The sequence below is a fragment of the Lycium barbarum genome, chromosome 1 (assembly GCF_019175385.1).
Source record: "Lycium barbarum isolate Lr01 chromosome 1, ASM1917538v2, whole genome shotgun sequence".
NCBI lineage: Eukaryota > Viridiplantae > Streptophyta > Magnoliopsida > Solanales > Solanaceae > Lycium > Lycium barbarum.
In genome coordinates, this window is record NC_083337.1 from 101,912,547 (window position 1) to 101,927,309 (window position 14,763).

At 37.6% G+C, this 14,763-nt stretch overlaps 1 protein-coding gene across 1 annotated transcript; it reads left to right on the forward strand.

Annotated features, from left to right (window-relative positions):
• The first annotated feature begins 602 nt into the window (after positions 1-602).
• On the forward strand, positions 603-1,331 carry LOC132613063 (uncharacterized). Its single transcript, XM_060327122.1, has one exon. The coding sequence runs from the start codon at positions 603-605 to the stop codon at positions 1,329-1,331; it is 729 nt and encodes a 242-aa protein (XP_060183105.1).
• The last annotated feature ends 13,432 nt before the right edge of the window (positions 1,332-14,763 follow it).

A 14,763-nucleotide genomic window follows, 5' to 3' on the forward strand; every position in this document is an offset into this window, starting at 1 on the left:
TGTAAACAGAACTGTGCCGACCTGATGTCCCGTTGGGGATACCTGGGAAGCCTATATAAGGCCTGATCAGGGTAGAAAACTAAGTTTCGGGTAGCATAGGAAAACACCTTTTCTGTGTATTCCTGAACTACGGACGAACCTGATTTCCCTTTGGCGGGATACGTAGGCAATTTATTTAAGACTCGATCCTTTTATCATAAACAATAAAAATCCCCCTTAATACAAGATGGGTAGAATAAAATCAACCATGAATACCACTTACCGAAAAATCAATGTCCCTAAAAACACAAAACGACCAAAATATCTTTGGAATGTAAATCAATCAAGAGTTGAAATAAGATACATGAATCTATGTGCTATAAATTGCAAATAATGTGATATTTTTGTATTTTGTGCCTAAACTAACACTAAATTGGAAGCCTTTGAGTTGTTTTCTATTATAGACAGGGGTCAATTTGCTGGCACCAGTTACTCTATCAAAACCTGTTGCAGTGTCCTTAAACCCTCCACAAGAAGAAAACATGCTTGAGACTCCGCCACTAAACAACAACTAGAATAGAACTACCTTAGTCGAGGGTACCCTAACAGCTGACATAGCTAGAATGCCTTTGGAAGAGGCCGTTAACCTTCTAATAAGGCAATTGGCTGAAGCTAGAGAAGAAGCAGCCCGCCTGAGGGCTACAAAAGAAAATGCTACTAACACTGAGGCTAGAAGGCCTGCACCCACTTTCCCAAATTTAGACTTACCAATCCCTGACCATTTCCCACAGACTCAAAATGGAGCTACTTTTCAAACTCCACTGTGCCGAAGCACCACCTATGTGGGGAATTCCACCCACCAAACACCGGCTTTCCAAATACATGCTCATGCTACAGCATGTCACAACCCAAACGCTTATCAAACTCCTCGGGTAGCGGGAACTCCTACAACCCGCCCCATGCAACCAAATGTTACTTTTCAAGACCATATCACCCATATTGACTCCTCACTAGAACTGGAGAACGTAAAAATGTTCTTTGAAGCTAGAATAGACAAAATCGAGAAGGAGATGGGGAAGAAAATCGTTGAACTAGAGCAGGGCTCCAAGAAGAAAAAAGGGCTGAGATACTCTGATTTGTGCATACATCCAGACTTGGGTTTACCAAAAGGTTTCAAAATTCCCAAATTTGACCATTTCAATGGGCGGGGCAATCCCAGAGCCCACTTGAGAGTTTATTTCTACCAGTTGGTCGGGAGTGGCGGAAACGAAGCTTTGCTCATGAGATTATTCAGTCGAAGTCTGTCAGGAAAAGCTATGGAGTGGTTCATCTGGCAAGACATTAGTCGATGAAAGACATGGGAGGAGATGGCAAGTTCATTCATGGAGAGATTTTGCTTCAATGCGAAAAATGTGCCTAATCGCTTCTCATTGGAGAAAATCTGTCAAAAATCGATCGAAACCTATAGAGAATATGCCAGTCGTTGGAAAGACGAGGCAGCGCGTGTGCTACCACCTATGACTGAAGCTGAGCTGGTAGCTGCATTTATACGGTACCAAGAAGCTGATTATTTTGACAAAATGATAACTATGAAAGGGAGCTCCTTTGCAGATTTAGTCGCCATTGGGGAAGACATCGAAGATGGCCTCAAGACCGGTAGGATTGTCAGCGTACTAAATAGAGCAGGTGCGTCTGGCACCATGAGTGGGAAAAAGAAGAAAGAAGATGTAGCTTATGTTTCTAGAGCTACTAGCCCAAAAAGTCGAGAAAACGAGTTAACCCACAAAAACCAAGACAACTACCAATCACTTTCACCAACCATCTATATAACCACTTCACCCTAATGTAGCCCAATGTCTGTGTGCTACGTACAACCTGGCTACCAAGCTTCACAACCAAATTACCAAATACCAGCACTTAGCAACCAAGCTCCACGATCAAATTATCAAATGCCAGCACCCAATAACCAAGCTCCACAAAACCATACTTTCCAAAACCAACCTCCTCTAGCAAACTATGAGGCACCCCAAAAGAAACCTCCGAGAGTATTCACTCCTTTATCAGAATCAAGGGCTAGTTTGTTTGCCAAACTAAGAGACGCCGGTCGAATGAATTCTGTTCCACCAAAACCTCCTAACCCCAAGGATCGATGGTACAGGCTAAATTTTACTTGTGCCTTTCATTCTAACCAAGTTGGCCATACTATCGAATATTGCATAAACTTAAGGCACAAGCTACAAGATATGATTGATACTCATGAGCTTGTCCTGGAGCCAACACCTCCAAATGTGGACAAAAATCCTCTTCCGAAGCATGGAGGGAATCAAATTTACATGATAGAAAGAGGTGATGAATGGGAAGAGAGCTCTGTGATCATTTGCCTAGATATTGAAGGATTAGAAAGCACAGCCACCTCGTTGTCCTTATAAGAGCAAAAAGAAGTCTTAGGCCCCGTGACAAGGAAATCTGAGATGTCCCAGTCATCTGTTGTAGCCAAGAAAGTGCCCTTCGTGCTCAAATATCCCTCAACAGTCGCTCGAATTCAGAACGAGCCGTTCGTACTCAAAACATCAGGGCCAGTTGAGAATGCACCTTTTGTGATCAAATCATCGCACCTGATGATGGTCAAAGGAAAAGAGATAGCCGCTGTGGTTCAGGGTATGACTAGGTCTGGAATGTTTTATGCTATAGAAGAGCCCGTACTCGAAGCACCATATCGCGAAAATCCTCATAAAACACCAATCACTGAAGGTGAAGCTGAAAACTTTTGGAGGCAAATGCTAGTCAATTATTCGATTGTTGAGCACTTGTATAAGACTCCTGCCAGGATATCAGTAATTTCATTATTACTCAGTTCATCTCAAAATCGCTTAGCCTTAATGAAAGCTTTAGATGAAGTCCAAGTACCCGCCGGCAGTACAAGTGAAACATTGGCCAAAATTGTATGGTATGTTGTATGAGCGCATAGGCTATCATTTTTTGATGACGAAGTACCAAGAAAGGGTAAGACCAATAATAAGGCCTTACACATAATAGTCAAATGTTGCGATAACATTATCCCTCAAGTGTTGATTGATGGAGCGGCTGGGTTGAATGTATGCCCTGTGACGACTTTGAAACAACTTGGATATGATGTTGGCAAAATCCACCAGAGTCGAACAAATGTAAAAGCTTATGATGGAGCAACCAGTGATCCAATGGGAGAAATAGATCTGCACATACAAATGGGTCCCGCAGAGTTCGTTGTGGAGTTCATTATCATGGATATGAAAACAAGTTATAACTTATTGTTGGGACGACCTTAGTTACACGCCGCTAGGGTTGTGGCGTCTTCATTTCATCAATCTCTTAAATTCATTTGGGATGATCAAGAAGTCATGATTCACAGTAAAGGAAGTATCCATAACTATCTGAATAATTAAGTACTGGTCATATAAAAATCGCCAAGCAATACTGATTTTCACACCGTTGATCGCAAGGGAGATGATGAGGATATCCCTATGCCACCGCTCTACAAAATGGTTGCCACGACTATGATAAGAAACATGTTCGAGCCCGGGAAAGGTCTGGGAAGGAACTTACAGGGAATTAGAAAACCAGTGACTATAGAAAATGGGAAATATCGATTTGGGGTCAGATACAAGTCGTGTGAGGCAGAAGAAGAAGAAGCAGAACATGGATCAAGAGGTCCTGTTAAAATAAGAAAGCCACTTCCTCGTCTATACCAGTCTTTCACAGCATGCCCATTGAGTCACGACGGCGAAGATCCAAAAGAGGGTTTAAGGACGCTGTTTTGGGAAGAGGAATGCGCAACCATCACTGAAGAATGCTTTGAAACACTGGAGATTCGTCATGCTGATCCAGGAGAGATGTGGAGTGGATGGAATTCTACCCCGTTGTTCACCTGGCGGCAAAAAGAATGCTCACTTTCAGAAAAACGAAGAAAGTCAGCTTTAAGGCTCGGCTTATCGCCTTTTCATGCTTTTACACTTCCTTATTACGTGTTGTTTAATGATGAAAATGGCGCGATGTTCCATTCCGAGTCAGGACCATAGTTTGTATCACTCTTTTTAAATTTCAATGAAAACGCCACACTTTCAGAAAAACGGAGAAAGTCAGCTTTGAGGCCCAGCTTATCGCCCTTTCATGCTTTTACACTTCCTTATTACGTGTTGTTTAATAATGAAAATGGCGCGATGTTCCATTCCGAGTCAGGACCATAGTTTGTATCACTCTTTTTAAATTTCAATGAAAACGCCTCAAAGTTTGCAATAAGACAAAATTGTTTTACTTTACCTAAATATATATATATATATATATATATATATATATATATATATATATATATATATATATATATATATATATATATATATATAAATACTTACTTGAGATTGCTTTTCTATGATTGATAATTGTGTTACTTTGCTTTACAGTAATAACACAGAAGCCACAAATAATGTCATGACATGTTACGAAACAAGTAAGAACGATGACGAACAAAGCAAAGATCAATAAGAAGAGATAACTGAACCAGAGTGGTTGATAGATGTCGGAGAGGAATATGAAAATAGACCGACACCAAACCTAGAGGAAAGAGAGGCAGTTAATCTAGGGAACGAGGAAATGGTTCGAGAAACCAGGATAAGTCTACATTTGACAGAGTCTAAGAAAGAAAGGTATAGAAGTCTGTTGAAAGGATATGAAGATGTTTTCGCTTGGTCTGATCACTATTTGCCATGGTCAGTTATACCAACAAAGGATGGCGCGACCCTTCAACAAACAAGTGAGAACCAAAAATTTTCCAAATAGGGTAACTTGTGCTTAAACGGATAGTCCCAAATCAAGAGGAATACAAAGGAAAGTTTGCACCAAACTGGAAATGGCCCTATGTGGTGCGAAAGGTATTGTCAGGAGGAGCAGTTTTCCTCACTGAAATGGATGGTCAAGAGTGGTCGAAAGCAATATATTCAGATGCCATCAAGAGATACTATGTTTGAGAAAGGAGACGGCTACAGAGATTCGTAGCTTTTTGTATTTTTATGTTGGTTTTAATTGCATTTCCTTTACTTGTAATTTTGCATTTTAGAAAAAAAAATCCAAATTATGTACGAACTACGTGAGGACCTGATTCCCTATACTTATAAGGGGATACGTAGGCGTTTTTCCAAGCTCGGTCGCTTTAACCCAAAAATCTAAAATCATGTATTTCGAACAACGTTATGACCTGATTCCCATTTGGGATACATAGGCACTCTTTGAGTTCGGTCTCACCATCAAATTCTGATATATTTACCCCGAACTATATTTCAACCTGATTCCCGAAACGAGATACGTAGGCGCTCTTTCGAGCTCGGTCATCCCAAATAAAATCTTTGATAAACCCTAGGAAACCCCAGAGATACTTTAGCAAGAGAAAGATAAAGGTAACCCCACTTGAAAACTGGTGCAGAATGTTTTAGAGGACTTCAAAATTTTATTTTAATATATCAGTTCAAAGAGAAGAACTGATTAGAACTTCAACACTGGGGCAGAATTTTTGAGAAGGATCTCAAAAATTCCTTTGATGCCGTAAAATCCAGAATCAACAAGTACACTCTTACACTGGGGCAGAATTTTTGAGAGGGTCTAAAAAATTCCTTCGACATAGTAAAATTTGAGTTAGTACAAAGACATGTATAAACTGGGGAAAATTTTTCAAAAGGGATCCGAAAATTTTAAGTAAGAGTCAAGATCAAGACGAAGAAGAAATGACAGAAGATCCTATTCAAAGTAACCAATGTCATGACATTAAAAGGTTGTGTATAAAATATACAATTTTCAAAATTACCATTACTGCAGATATATTGCTTACAAATATATATATATATATATTCAAAATCATCTCCCAAAAATCCCCTCTTTGCAAAAAATAAAAATATTTTCCAAAAAATTGAGCATTCTTTCCCGTCGAAGTGTGAACGGAAGAAGACCATATGCAGGAAGAGCGGTCGACTACATAGGAAACTGATAAATTTTTCTGTGGGTGCAGGAACAAAAGTTTTTACACTAACTTGTTTGTCACAGATGTTTGAAACAGGAACAACAATGACAAAACAAAAATGGAGAAGAAATCTCAAGAAAAACGGCGAAGAAGAGTGTACAAAAGGGTAACGAAACTCTCCTTCAGTAAAGTTGTTTCACACTGATGAGTTTGTTCGTTTTGTAGAGCACAGAAAATTTTATAAAAAGAAAATTTTAAGACTACTAGAAGATACAACCGCGATTTACTGAAGTCCGGTCTCCACTAAACAGTATTGTATCAAGGTATTGAGACCCCAACCTAGACGTCGCATGTCTTGCCTTGATACATTGACTGATTAGACGTCTTAAATTTGGTAAGAACATTTCTCGCTTGAATCAGGTGACATAATTCTAACATCAAATTTAAGATCGTCGACATGGAATGTTAGCAAAGATGAATTAATTCTAGCCCGAAGGGTGGTTACAGTTTTCATCCTGATAATCTATGATTTGAAGACAAAGAGTTGATATCAGCATTGTAGTGTCGTATTAACTACGAAAGACTCTAGTCCTTTTGGAAGATGTGAACTCTGTCGCCGGGCGGGTATTCTTCCCCGGAGTCAAAAAAGGAGTGTGTCAGTCTTGCCGTCGAGGTAAGCTGCATTCCTCAAAATGATGATGTGGGCGATATAATTTCGTGCCGAAGAGGCTATAGTCGCCGTCCATATATAGTGAAAAATAGGTAGCATATTCCGAGGTTGATGTCCACAATCATAGAAATACGAATGTGATTCCTACATCAAGATTTGTGGTCGCTACTGCAGTTTATCTCAAGGTAATGCAATTCTGGTTTAGGGATAGCGGTTGTCATGAGAAAAGGCCCTGCACTTGAGTATGCAGTCGTTAACTTGAATATTCTAACTAAATGTGGTAATTCTGGATACAGAGGTTAGTAGTCATTATGAAAGGAATATGATACTGCACTCTGGTGTGCAGTCTTCATTTGGGTATTTTTGACTATAAGTGTTGTAGTCCCGAACTGGTATAACGCAGACTTTGTATGAGGATAACGATGCAATCGACACCAGATTTGCGACAGTCACCGCAGTATGTGAAATGATGTGATCCCAAATTTTCAGGGATAGCGGATGTCATAAGAAACAAAAATGATCCCGCACTTGGAAACATGGTCTTCAGTAATAGCATCCTGCTTATGAAAACAAAAACCGGACTGGGGTGTGAAGGTTTCACAAGAATGTGGTATAGCCCGACCTGTATCCCAATGGAAGTTATCATTGAAAAAATGAAAACATCTGAAAATGACGAGAAAAGAACCAACTAAGGTATCAAGATTATTATCCAAAGTTGTCAAAATTATTTCCAATATATATATAGACACACACACACACTTACAGGAAAAGAAGAAAGAAGACGGGTAAGCTTTCGCCAGGAGTCGGACAAATGACGGGAGTTGACAAAGTTAGCCCTTTAAAACAAATGGCAAAAATGCTGCACAGGTATGGCATTTATGATAAAGATAAAAATTTCAAATCACTAATACGCAGGACTCAGCATTTGGAGATGGCTAAAAGCTACCAAGATGGGAGCAAAAGATCCAGACTCGAGACGTGCTGAGCAAACGTGAAACTCTTCTTGGGAAACCGAGTGTACGAGATTCAAGCTTTCTACACCAAGATTGAAACATCATTTCAAGTAACTAAACTCTAAATCTTCCAAAAACTGTATCCGGTCGAATTTTTACCCAAAATAGTCAAAGGGGTTCCCACATAAAGGGATATTCCTTTTCAGGCTATTGAGTCGAACTACAATTGGCCTGATTCTAAAAACCAGGGATATGTAGGCTACTCAAATTTTGAGGCTCGGCCATATTCCTATGATTATCCAGGGATATATCGAGATAATTTAAAAAATTCCTTATTTTTAGTCCTCTTAGAGTCAAAACTACAAACGGCCTAAATTCTCATGTAACCTCAGATATGTAGGAAGCCCAGAGACCAGGGTCCGGCCATACTTTTGAAATTTTGTGCAAAAAGAAAGCAGTAGTTTCTATTATTCGGTAAAAATTAGGTTTGTCAAAATTCGTAGTTCAAGGATGGCCTTGCCATCCTCCAACTCCAAAGGGACAGTTGCTGACACCTAATTTTCACCTCATAAGATGTGTATTTTAATTTTTAAATTTCCCAAGCCAAAGACGGAGTAAGGATGCACCCTTTAAAAATTAAAATTTCAAAAATCCCGAGAAAATAGCAAAAATGACGTTTAATTATTATTTCTTGAAAAAGAACTGACAATTACAAGAAATACGAGTTATTTACTTTCACCCCGCTCCATCTAGTCCGGAAAAATTGTTAATTTAAATGATGTATGAATTACGACACATTTTTTACCGCATATTTTCATATTTAAAATATTGCTCGGAACTATGTCAATATTGGGCTTGTTTTAAAGCTAATATTTTAAATTTACGAGTTTTAACTTTTAATTAGCCTAAATAACTTTTGTACTAAGTAATATGTGTATTTATAATATATAGTTTATATTTATTAAATTAGAGAGGGGGGTCTTATGTGTTATTTTTAAAAAATAAAGGGCAAATGTAAAAAAAAAAAAAAAAAAAGGGGGGGGGGGGGTGATAAGTTTGTAAAAACAAACTTCACCCCCCATCTCTTATTTCATTTGCTACGCGCACCCTTTACTCGACTGAACTTGGTGATTTGGGTTTTTTCCTCTAGGGTTCCGCCACTATGGCGATTTCATGGTGATTCACCGCCATTTTTGGCCGGATTTTTGATGGCTTTTTATGCCCAATCATGAGTACTCGTGATTTCCAGGTTCAATTTCATTTGAATTTTATATATTCTTCCCAAATTGAATCATGTTTAAGGATGTTACTCGGATTCCCTCATGTTTATGGTTTCCATGGGCAGGGCTTTGAGCCCTTAGCCAACTTGTGCACCATATGCACTAAATGAGGGAATCTAGGGGAAATTTCCTAGATGGTTCACGATTTGAGTACAAAATTGGGGATTTTATCTTCATTGTACAATTTGGTACTATTGTACCATTAGAATGGTACAAAATTTGCTATACTTGTACTATCCTAGTATTTTCTGATTTTATTAGATTTTATGTGGATTTTAGGGTAAAATTAGTTGGTATTGTTTGTTGTCTTATATGATAAAATTTGAATTTTGAGGATAAGGTACAAAAATTGGGATTTGGGGGGGTGGGGGTGGGGGTGGGGGGAACTTTTAGGGCTAGGTGTCCTTGTTTCATCCTAGGATTCCCTATAATGGATAGTCTATAAATAGTAAGTAAAAGGGAGAAGAAAAAGATCTTTTTTTTTTCAAAAATTCAGAATATATACCTAAAAAGCCAAGAAACATATTAAGCTATATACTATATATATACACAGTCAAGAAAATTATTACAAATATAGAAAATATACAAGAAATATATAAGAAGGAAAATATAAAGAGAGGTGATTTTGAAGATCAAAAGGGTTTAGTGGTTTGAAGTTTGAAGATCCAATCCCATTTTGGTCTTTAGGTCGCCCCAATAAGAGGTAAATCCTTTTTCAATCTTTGTTTTATTTTTAGTTTTGATTATTTACTGTCTTAAGCTTGTTCAATATTTAGAATGCTATAAATAATTAGTATTTTTCTTTATGTTGTTATTCTATTCTGTTTTTGTTATTCAAGTCTATAAAATAAGTTAAGTTTAAATCATGTCATGTCAAGTAGATACAATGCCTTGTTAGTTTAATAAAATGAGAAGAAATAGCTAAAATGGGGGTTTAAGGCTCTTAAGTTTTAGTTTAAAGGTAGCAAGTTAGATGGTTATGATAAGCAGTCTTGGTTGGTGGTAATCTATAGTTAGGCTATAATCTTCTACTTCTCAATTCTGTGTTTTGTGAAAATATTTGGTTCTTGAGACTGTAACATATAGTTGTTGGAAAATTATTCTTCAAAGTCTGAAAATGACTTACTTTGGCTTATTTGGTCATTGGACCATACTTGGTTGTTAAATTAGTTAAATATGACCACTATTAGTTACTTAAGTTCATTTTAGAGTAGTATACTTGCTTGATATGTTGAAAACTGTCTTAAGTTAGTAAGTTTTCCTTTAAAATGAGTTATGAAGTTGTTTGTTAAAACTTGAATGAAGTTTTCATAAAAACTAAATATCTTGAAATTGCTTTTGGTTTGATGTTTATGGTCTGTCACTCTCCCTATTGTGAAACTTCTAAAAATGATATACAATAGTGCTAAGTGCTTGATAACTTGATTTGTGATTGGTATACTTACAGTTTTTTGTGAAAATGATCTAAAGTCATCACTAGAGTCTAGTTTGTTAATTTGAAGCTTTGAAAACTGCTTAAGTGTCTATACTGTTTTGAAAGTGAAAACTGAATGGCTTTGATTGACTTGCTATCTTGTTTAAGTAGTTTAATGGGAATAAAAAATGGATTTAGTGTCTGTCTTATAGAAATTTTGAAACCTTAAAGACCTGTATGCTTATGTTCATCCCTGAATTTTCAAAATCAACCAAATTTGAATTGAAAACCTTTGTCTGTGACATGAGTCTGTAGAAACCTTGCAAAACTTGACATCTGTGAATGAACTTGCCTAGTTTTAGACTGAGTTTGTAGACCCTAGTATATTTTACTTGTCATCACCCTTGAATCCTATAAAAATAGGCTAAGTTTGAATTGGAAATCTTATTTGTGAACTGTGTTTGTGGAAACTGTGTATCAACCTCCTAAAACTGGAACTTTGAAAAGCTTTATTTAACTAAGTGTTGCTTTTACTATTAACCTGGATTGATTAGAACTTTAAGTGATAAATTGACTTCAAAAAATCTGTTTTCCTGCATTATGTTCTGGACATAGAATCTTATGCATTTGCCTTGGTCTAAAATGAGTATTTTTTGCCTAAATGACCAACCTTCATTTGCGGAAATATAAAACAAAAGTAGTTTTTATCAAAAACAATTTATATCTACAAGGCATACTATTAGAACCCATAGGTCAATAGTATTTTACGGATCCTTAATACCGGGGTGCCTAACACCTTCTCTGGGGATCACCAGAACCCTTACCTAGGCTTTGGTATAGATTTATTTCTTTTAAAAACTTAGTCGCTTTAAATGAACTCTTTCGAACTGGTTTTCCTAACTTACCTATAAGTTAGGTGGTGACTCTAGAACGATGTCAATTTAGAGGACCATCCACGTAGAAGTATATTTTTTCCTGTTTCCCAGTACGATTGACAACCATACTTCCCCGGGACACTTTCCCTTTTAAATGAGGCAAGTGCAAATCCGAATCGGAAAAAATAGAACTGCTAGAGATGGCGACTCCGCTAGGGAAAATTTAAGGTTCTAACCATAAGGGTTCCAATAATTTGTTGTTTTGTGTGATATAAATTGTTTAAGTGATATAAATTGCTTCTGTGTTTAAATTCCCGCAAAATAACTATCAATCATGCATGCATACTCTGCCACTCCTGGCATTTATTTTACGCTTTTTTCCAAGGGTGACGACGCGGGATGAGCTACGGTCATGCCTTCACTAAAAAACCCTTTTGCTATTTTTCTTTGGCGGTCTCTGAAGGTCGAGTGGGCACGCGGTCATCCCACAGCCTCAGGGAACCCACCCCCAGCTTGTCCGCTTGGGTAATCTGTGTCATTTGCTTGAAAAATCACTCTAGAATAATTAGCGTAGAGCGGAGCCAAATCCTTACTGATAGAGTGCATACTGACCATAGACCGGTTTGGGTATCTCAGACCTACCTGAATCGGACAGGATAGACACCTTACTGTGTTCAGACGGTGTAAAAGCCTGAAGGCACAAACCTAAAAGAAGTTAGCTCAAAATATACTCATCCCTCACAAACCTACCCCAAAAGAAATCTACAACATGTTTGCTGTCAACAAGGCTGACAGGGCATAGGGGCCCACAATAGCCTTTAGGGAGCTGTATGGGAGGTATTCATCCAAACAGGGGTACGAAAACCACATCTTTGAGTTTTATTCACTCCAATCCTGGGAAGCTAACCAAACATTAGCCTTTATCACCTGCTTATTGGGAACCATGGTATTTACACTAAATGTCTCTCTAGCCATCGACACCCGGGTCATCATTGTTTCCCTTGCTGTTCTTAGAGGGGTTATAACAAATGGGCTTACCAAATATTTTGACATCATCCCTATCATCCTATCGGATATATACCGAGCTTTGGAAAAGTGTCGCAACCATTATTACTACTTCCAGGGTTGCAACCTCTTAGTCTAATGGTGGATACTTAAGCATTTAGATAGGAGTAGTTTATCTTCCTGCCGAGATCCGGCCCTGAGAGAGGATGATTTAAAAGTCACTGCTGTGCCTTGTGGGGTTCAGGATAAAAGAGGATGGGCTCACATCTTTTCCAGACTAAGAGAATAACATATTCTAGCGGGTCGTATTTTTTTCGATTCGTATTTGTACTTGCCTCATTTAAAAAGGAAAGTGTCCCGGGAAAGTACGGTTGTGAATCGTACCGGGAAAAAGGAAAAAATAAACTTCTACATGGATGATGCTCTAAATAGACATTGTTTTAGAGTAGCCACCTAACGTATAGGTAAGTTAGGAAAGCCAGTTCGAAAGGGTTCATTTAAAACGGTTAAATTTTAAAAGAAACCAATATATGCCAAAGTATGAGTAAGGGTTCTGGTGATCCCCAAGAGAAGGTGTTAGGCACCCGATATTAAGGATCCGTAAAATACGGTTGACCTGCGGGTTCTAATAGAATGCCTTGTAGATATAAATTATTTTTGATAAAAACTGCTTTTGTTTTAGATTCCCGTAATAAAAGGTTAGTCATTCATGCAAAATACGGCACTTTCGAGAAATAAAAGTGGTAGAGTTTTGCCCCAAAATTGGGTGTTTTGGGTTTCGGACTAGAACACCTAGGGTAAAACCCGAGGGCGTTAACCAAAGTAGAACACTACGTAAGCCCACCCGAGTTTAGAAATAGGTTTTAATTTTTATAAAATTATTTTTTGTCATACTATTATTATCCATATTATAACCATCATTTTATATTTTTTTTAGAATTTTAGCCAATTTTAGTCCAAAATAGTCCATAGGTTCATATCAGTCCATAGGTTTCAAAAATGTTCAAATCAGTCCCATAAAATTGATCATTTTTAGTCCAAATTATACTAAATCAATCCATTTGAAGTCACAAGTTATATTAAAGTTTCCAAAATCGGTTTTGCACAGTTTCAGAAATCGAGTTTAGGCGACTTAAATGTGAGATAACCTTAAGGGTTCCAATTTGTAAATAAATACACAAGTATAGAATTTAAATGCATAAATAAAGAGATAAGGATATTGGGCCGACCAAGCCCAATAAGAATATGATATGCATTTGGGTAATCCTCGGATCCAAAACGTATGCTCTATTTTTGCTCCATGTTGGGTTGACTCGATCTAGATACGTCAGTGGGCCTCGTTGGGGCCCACCAACCGATTTAGGTGGACAAGAATGCAAATGGGTATACATGATATTAGTACACATTCGTGAATTAAATTAAGTACAAAATTAAGACTACAATAATTATTACAAATCAAAAAATGAATTACAATTCATTGGGCCTAGCCCACTTAATAATCAACGACGTTAACTAAACAAAATGGCCCAGATATTGATTAGGCCCAAAAATAATAGTAATAATAAGTCAAGTATGGAAACACAGGTGACAGGCCAAAGCAACAAGCCCAAGCCCTTCTCTTCTAAAAAAAAATTCTAAGTGTTGAGGGGTGGTATACATGATATACCGCTGGTATACTCCCCCATTTTTTCTCAAATTTTCCTAAGTGTCAGAATTCTAATATATGTGATATACGACCAGTATACCACTCAATCTCCTCTCAAAATTTCTAAGTGTCAAGACTGTGTATACGAGATATACCCCAATATACCTACCAAGACAAAGAGCAAAACCCCCATGAAAGGCATACCCTTTATCCACCTAATGGAAAGGTAAGTCAACATTTCTTGTATACCCTCAAATATACCTACTTATTCTCAGCTAATCCTTACTTCAAGAAGCACCAAAACTGTGACCAAAATCCCTCAACAACTCCTTTTTAAGCTAATCTTAAACTTCTACTTGATTTTAAAAGACACAAAAGACTCTAAAGAACCAACAAAAACAAATTAGTGGTCCAACAACACTTAGAGGAACTAATGCAGCTTACCTAATCTCAAATCAAGAACCTTACTGCTAATCACAGAAACAATCGAGGTCCAACAGAATCCAAACAATGTAAGGATAGGTAATGCAAGGCACGAAAAGTGTCAAAATGACTCAGAAACAGCCATAGCACAGTCAAAGGGGCATGAAAAACTTCAGGATGGCCAAACAAGTAACAATAATAATGGAAGGGTAAGGAACAAAGGGGTACAGAACTAAAGAGTGAGGAAGAAAAGAAACAAGGCAAATGCTACAATCAACACACTCATAGTCTTAGTTTCTAATCAAGCACCATAAGATGGAGGGATACACAAACACTACCAAACATACCATCATATTTCTATTTCCAGTTTTAAGGAGCCAGTAATCAAAAGTGGGGTAGAACTAGATGTCAAATGACTTAGAAACCACACTTGTCCAGTGATGAACCAATTCAAATGCCCAAAAACCTTTTTTTTTTCAAGTCTGTTTATTATCAATCAAAAATATCACAGGAGCAAAATTTACAAGTCTATGATC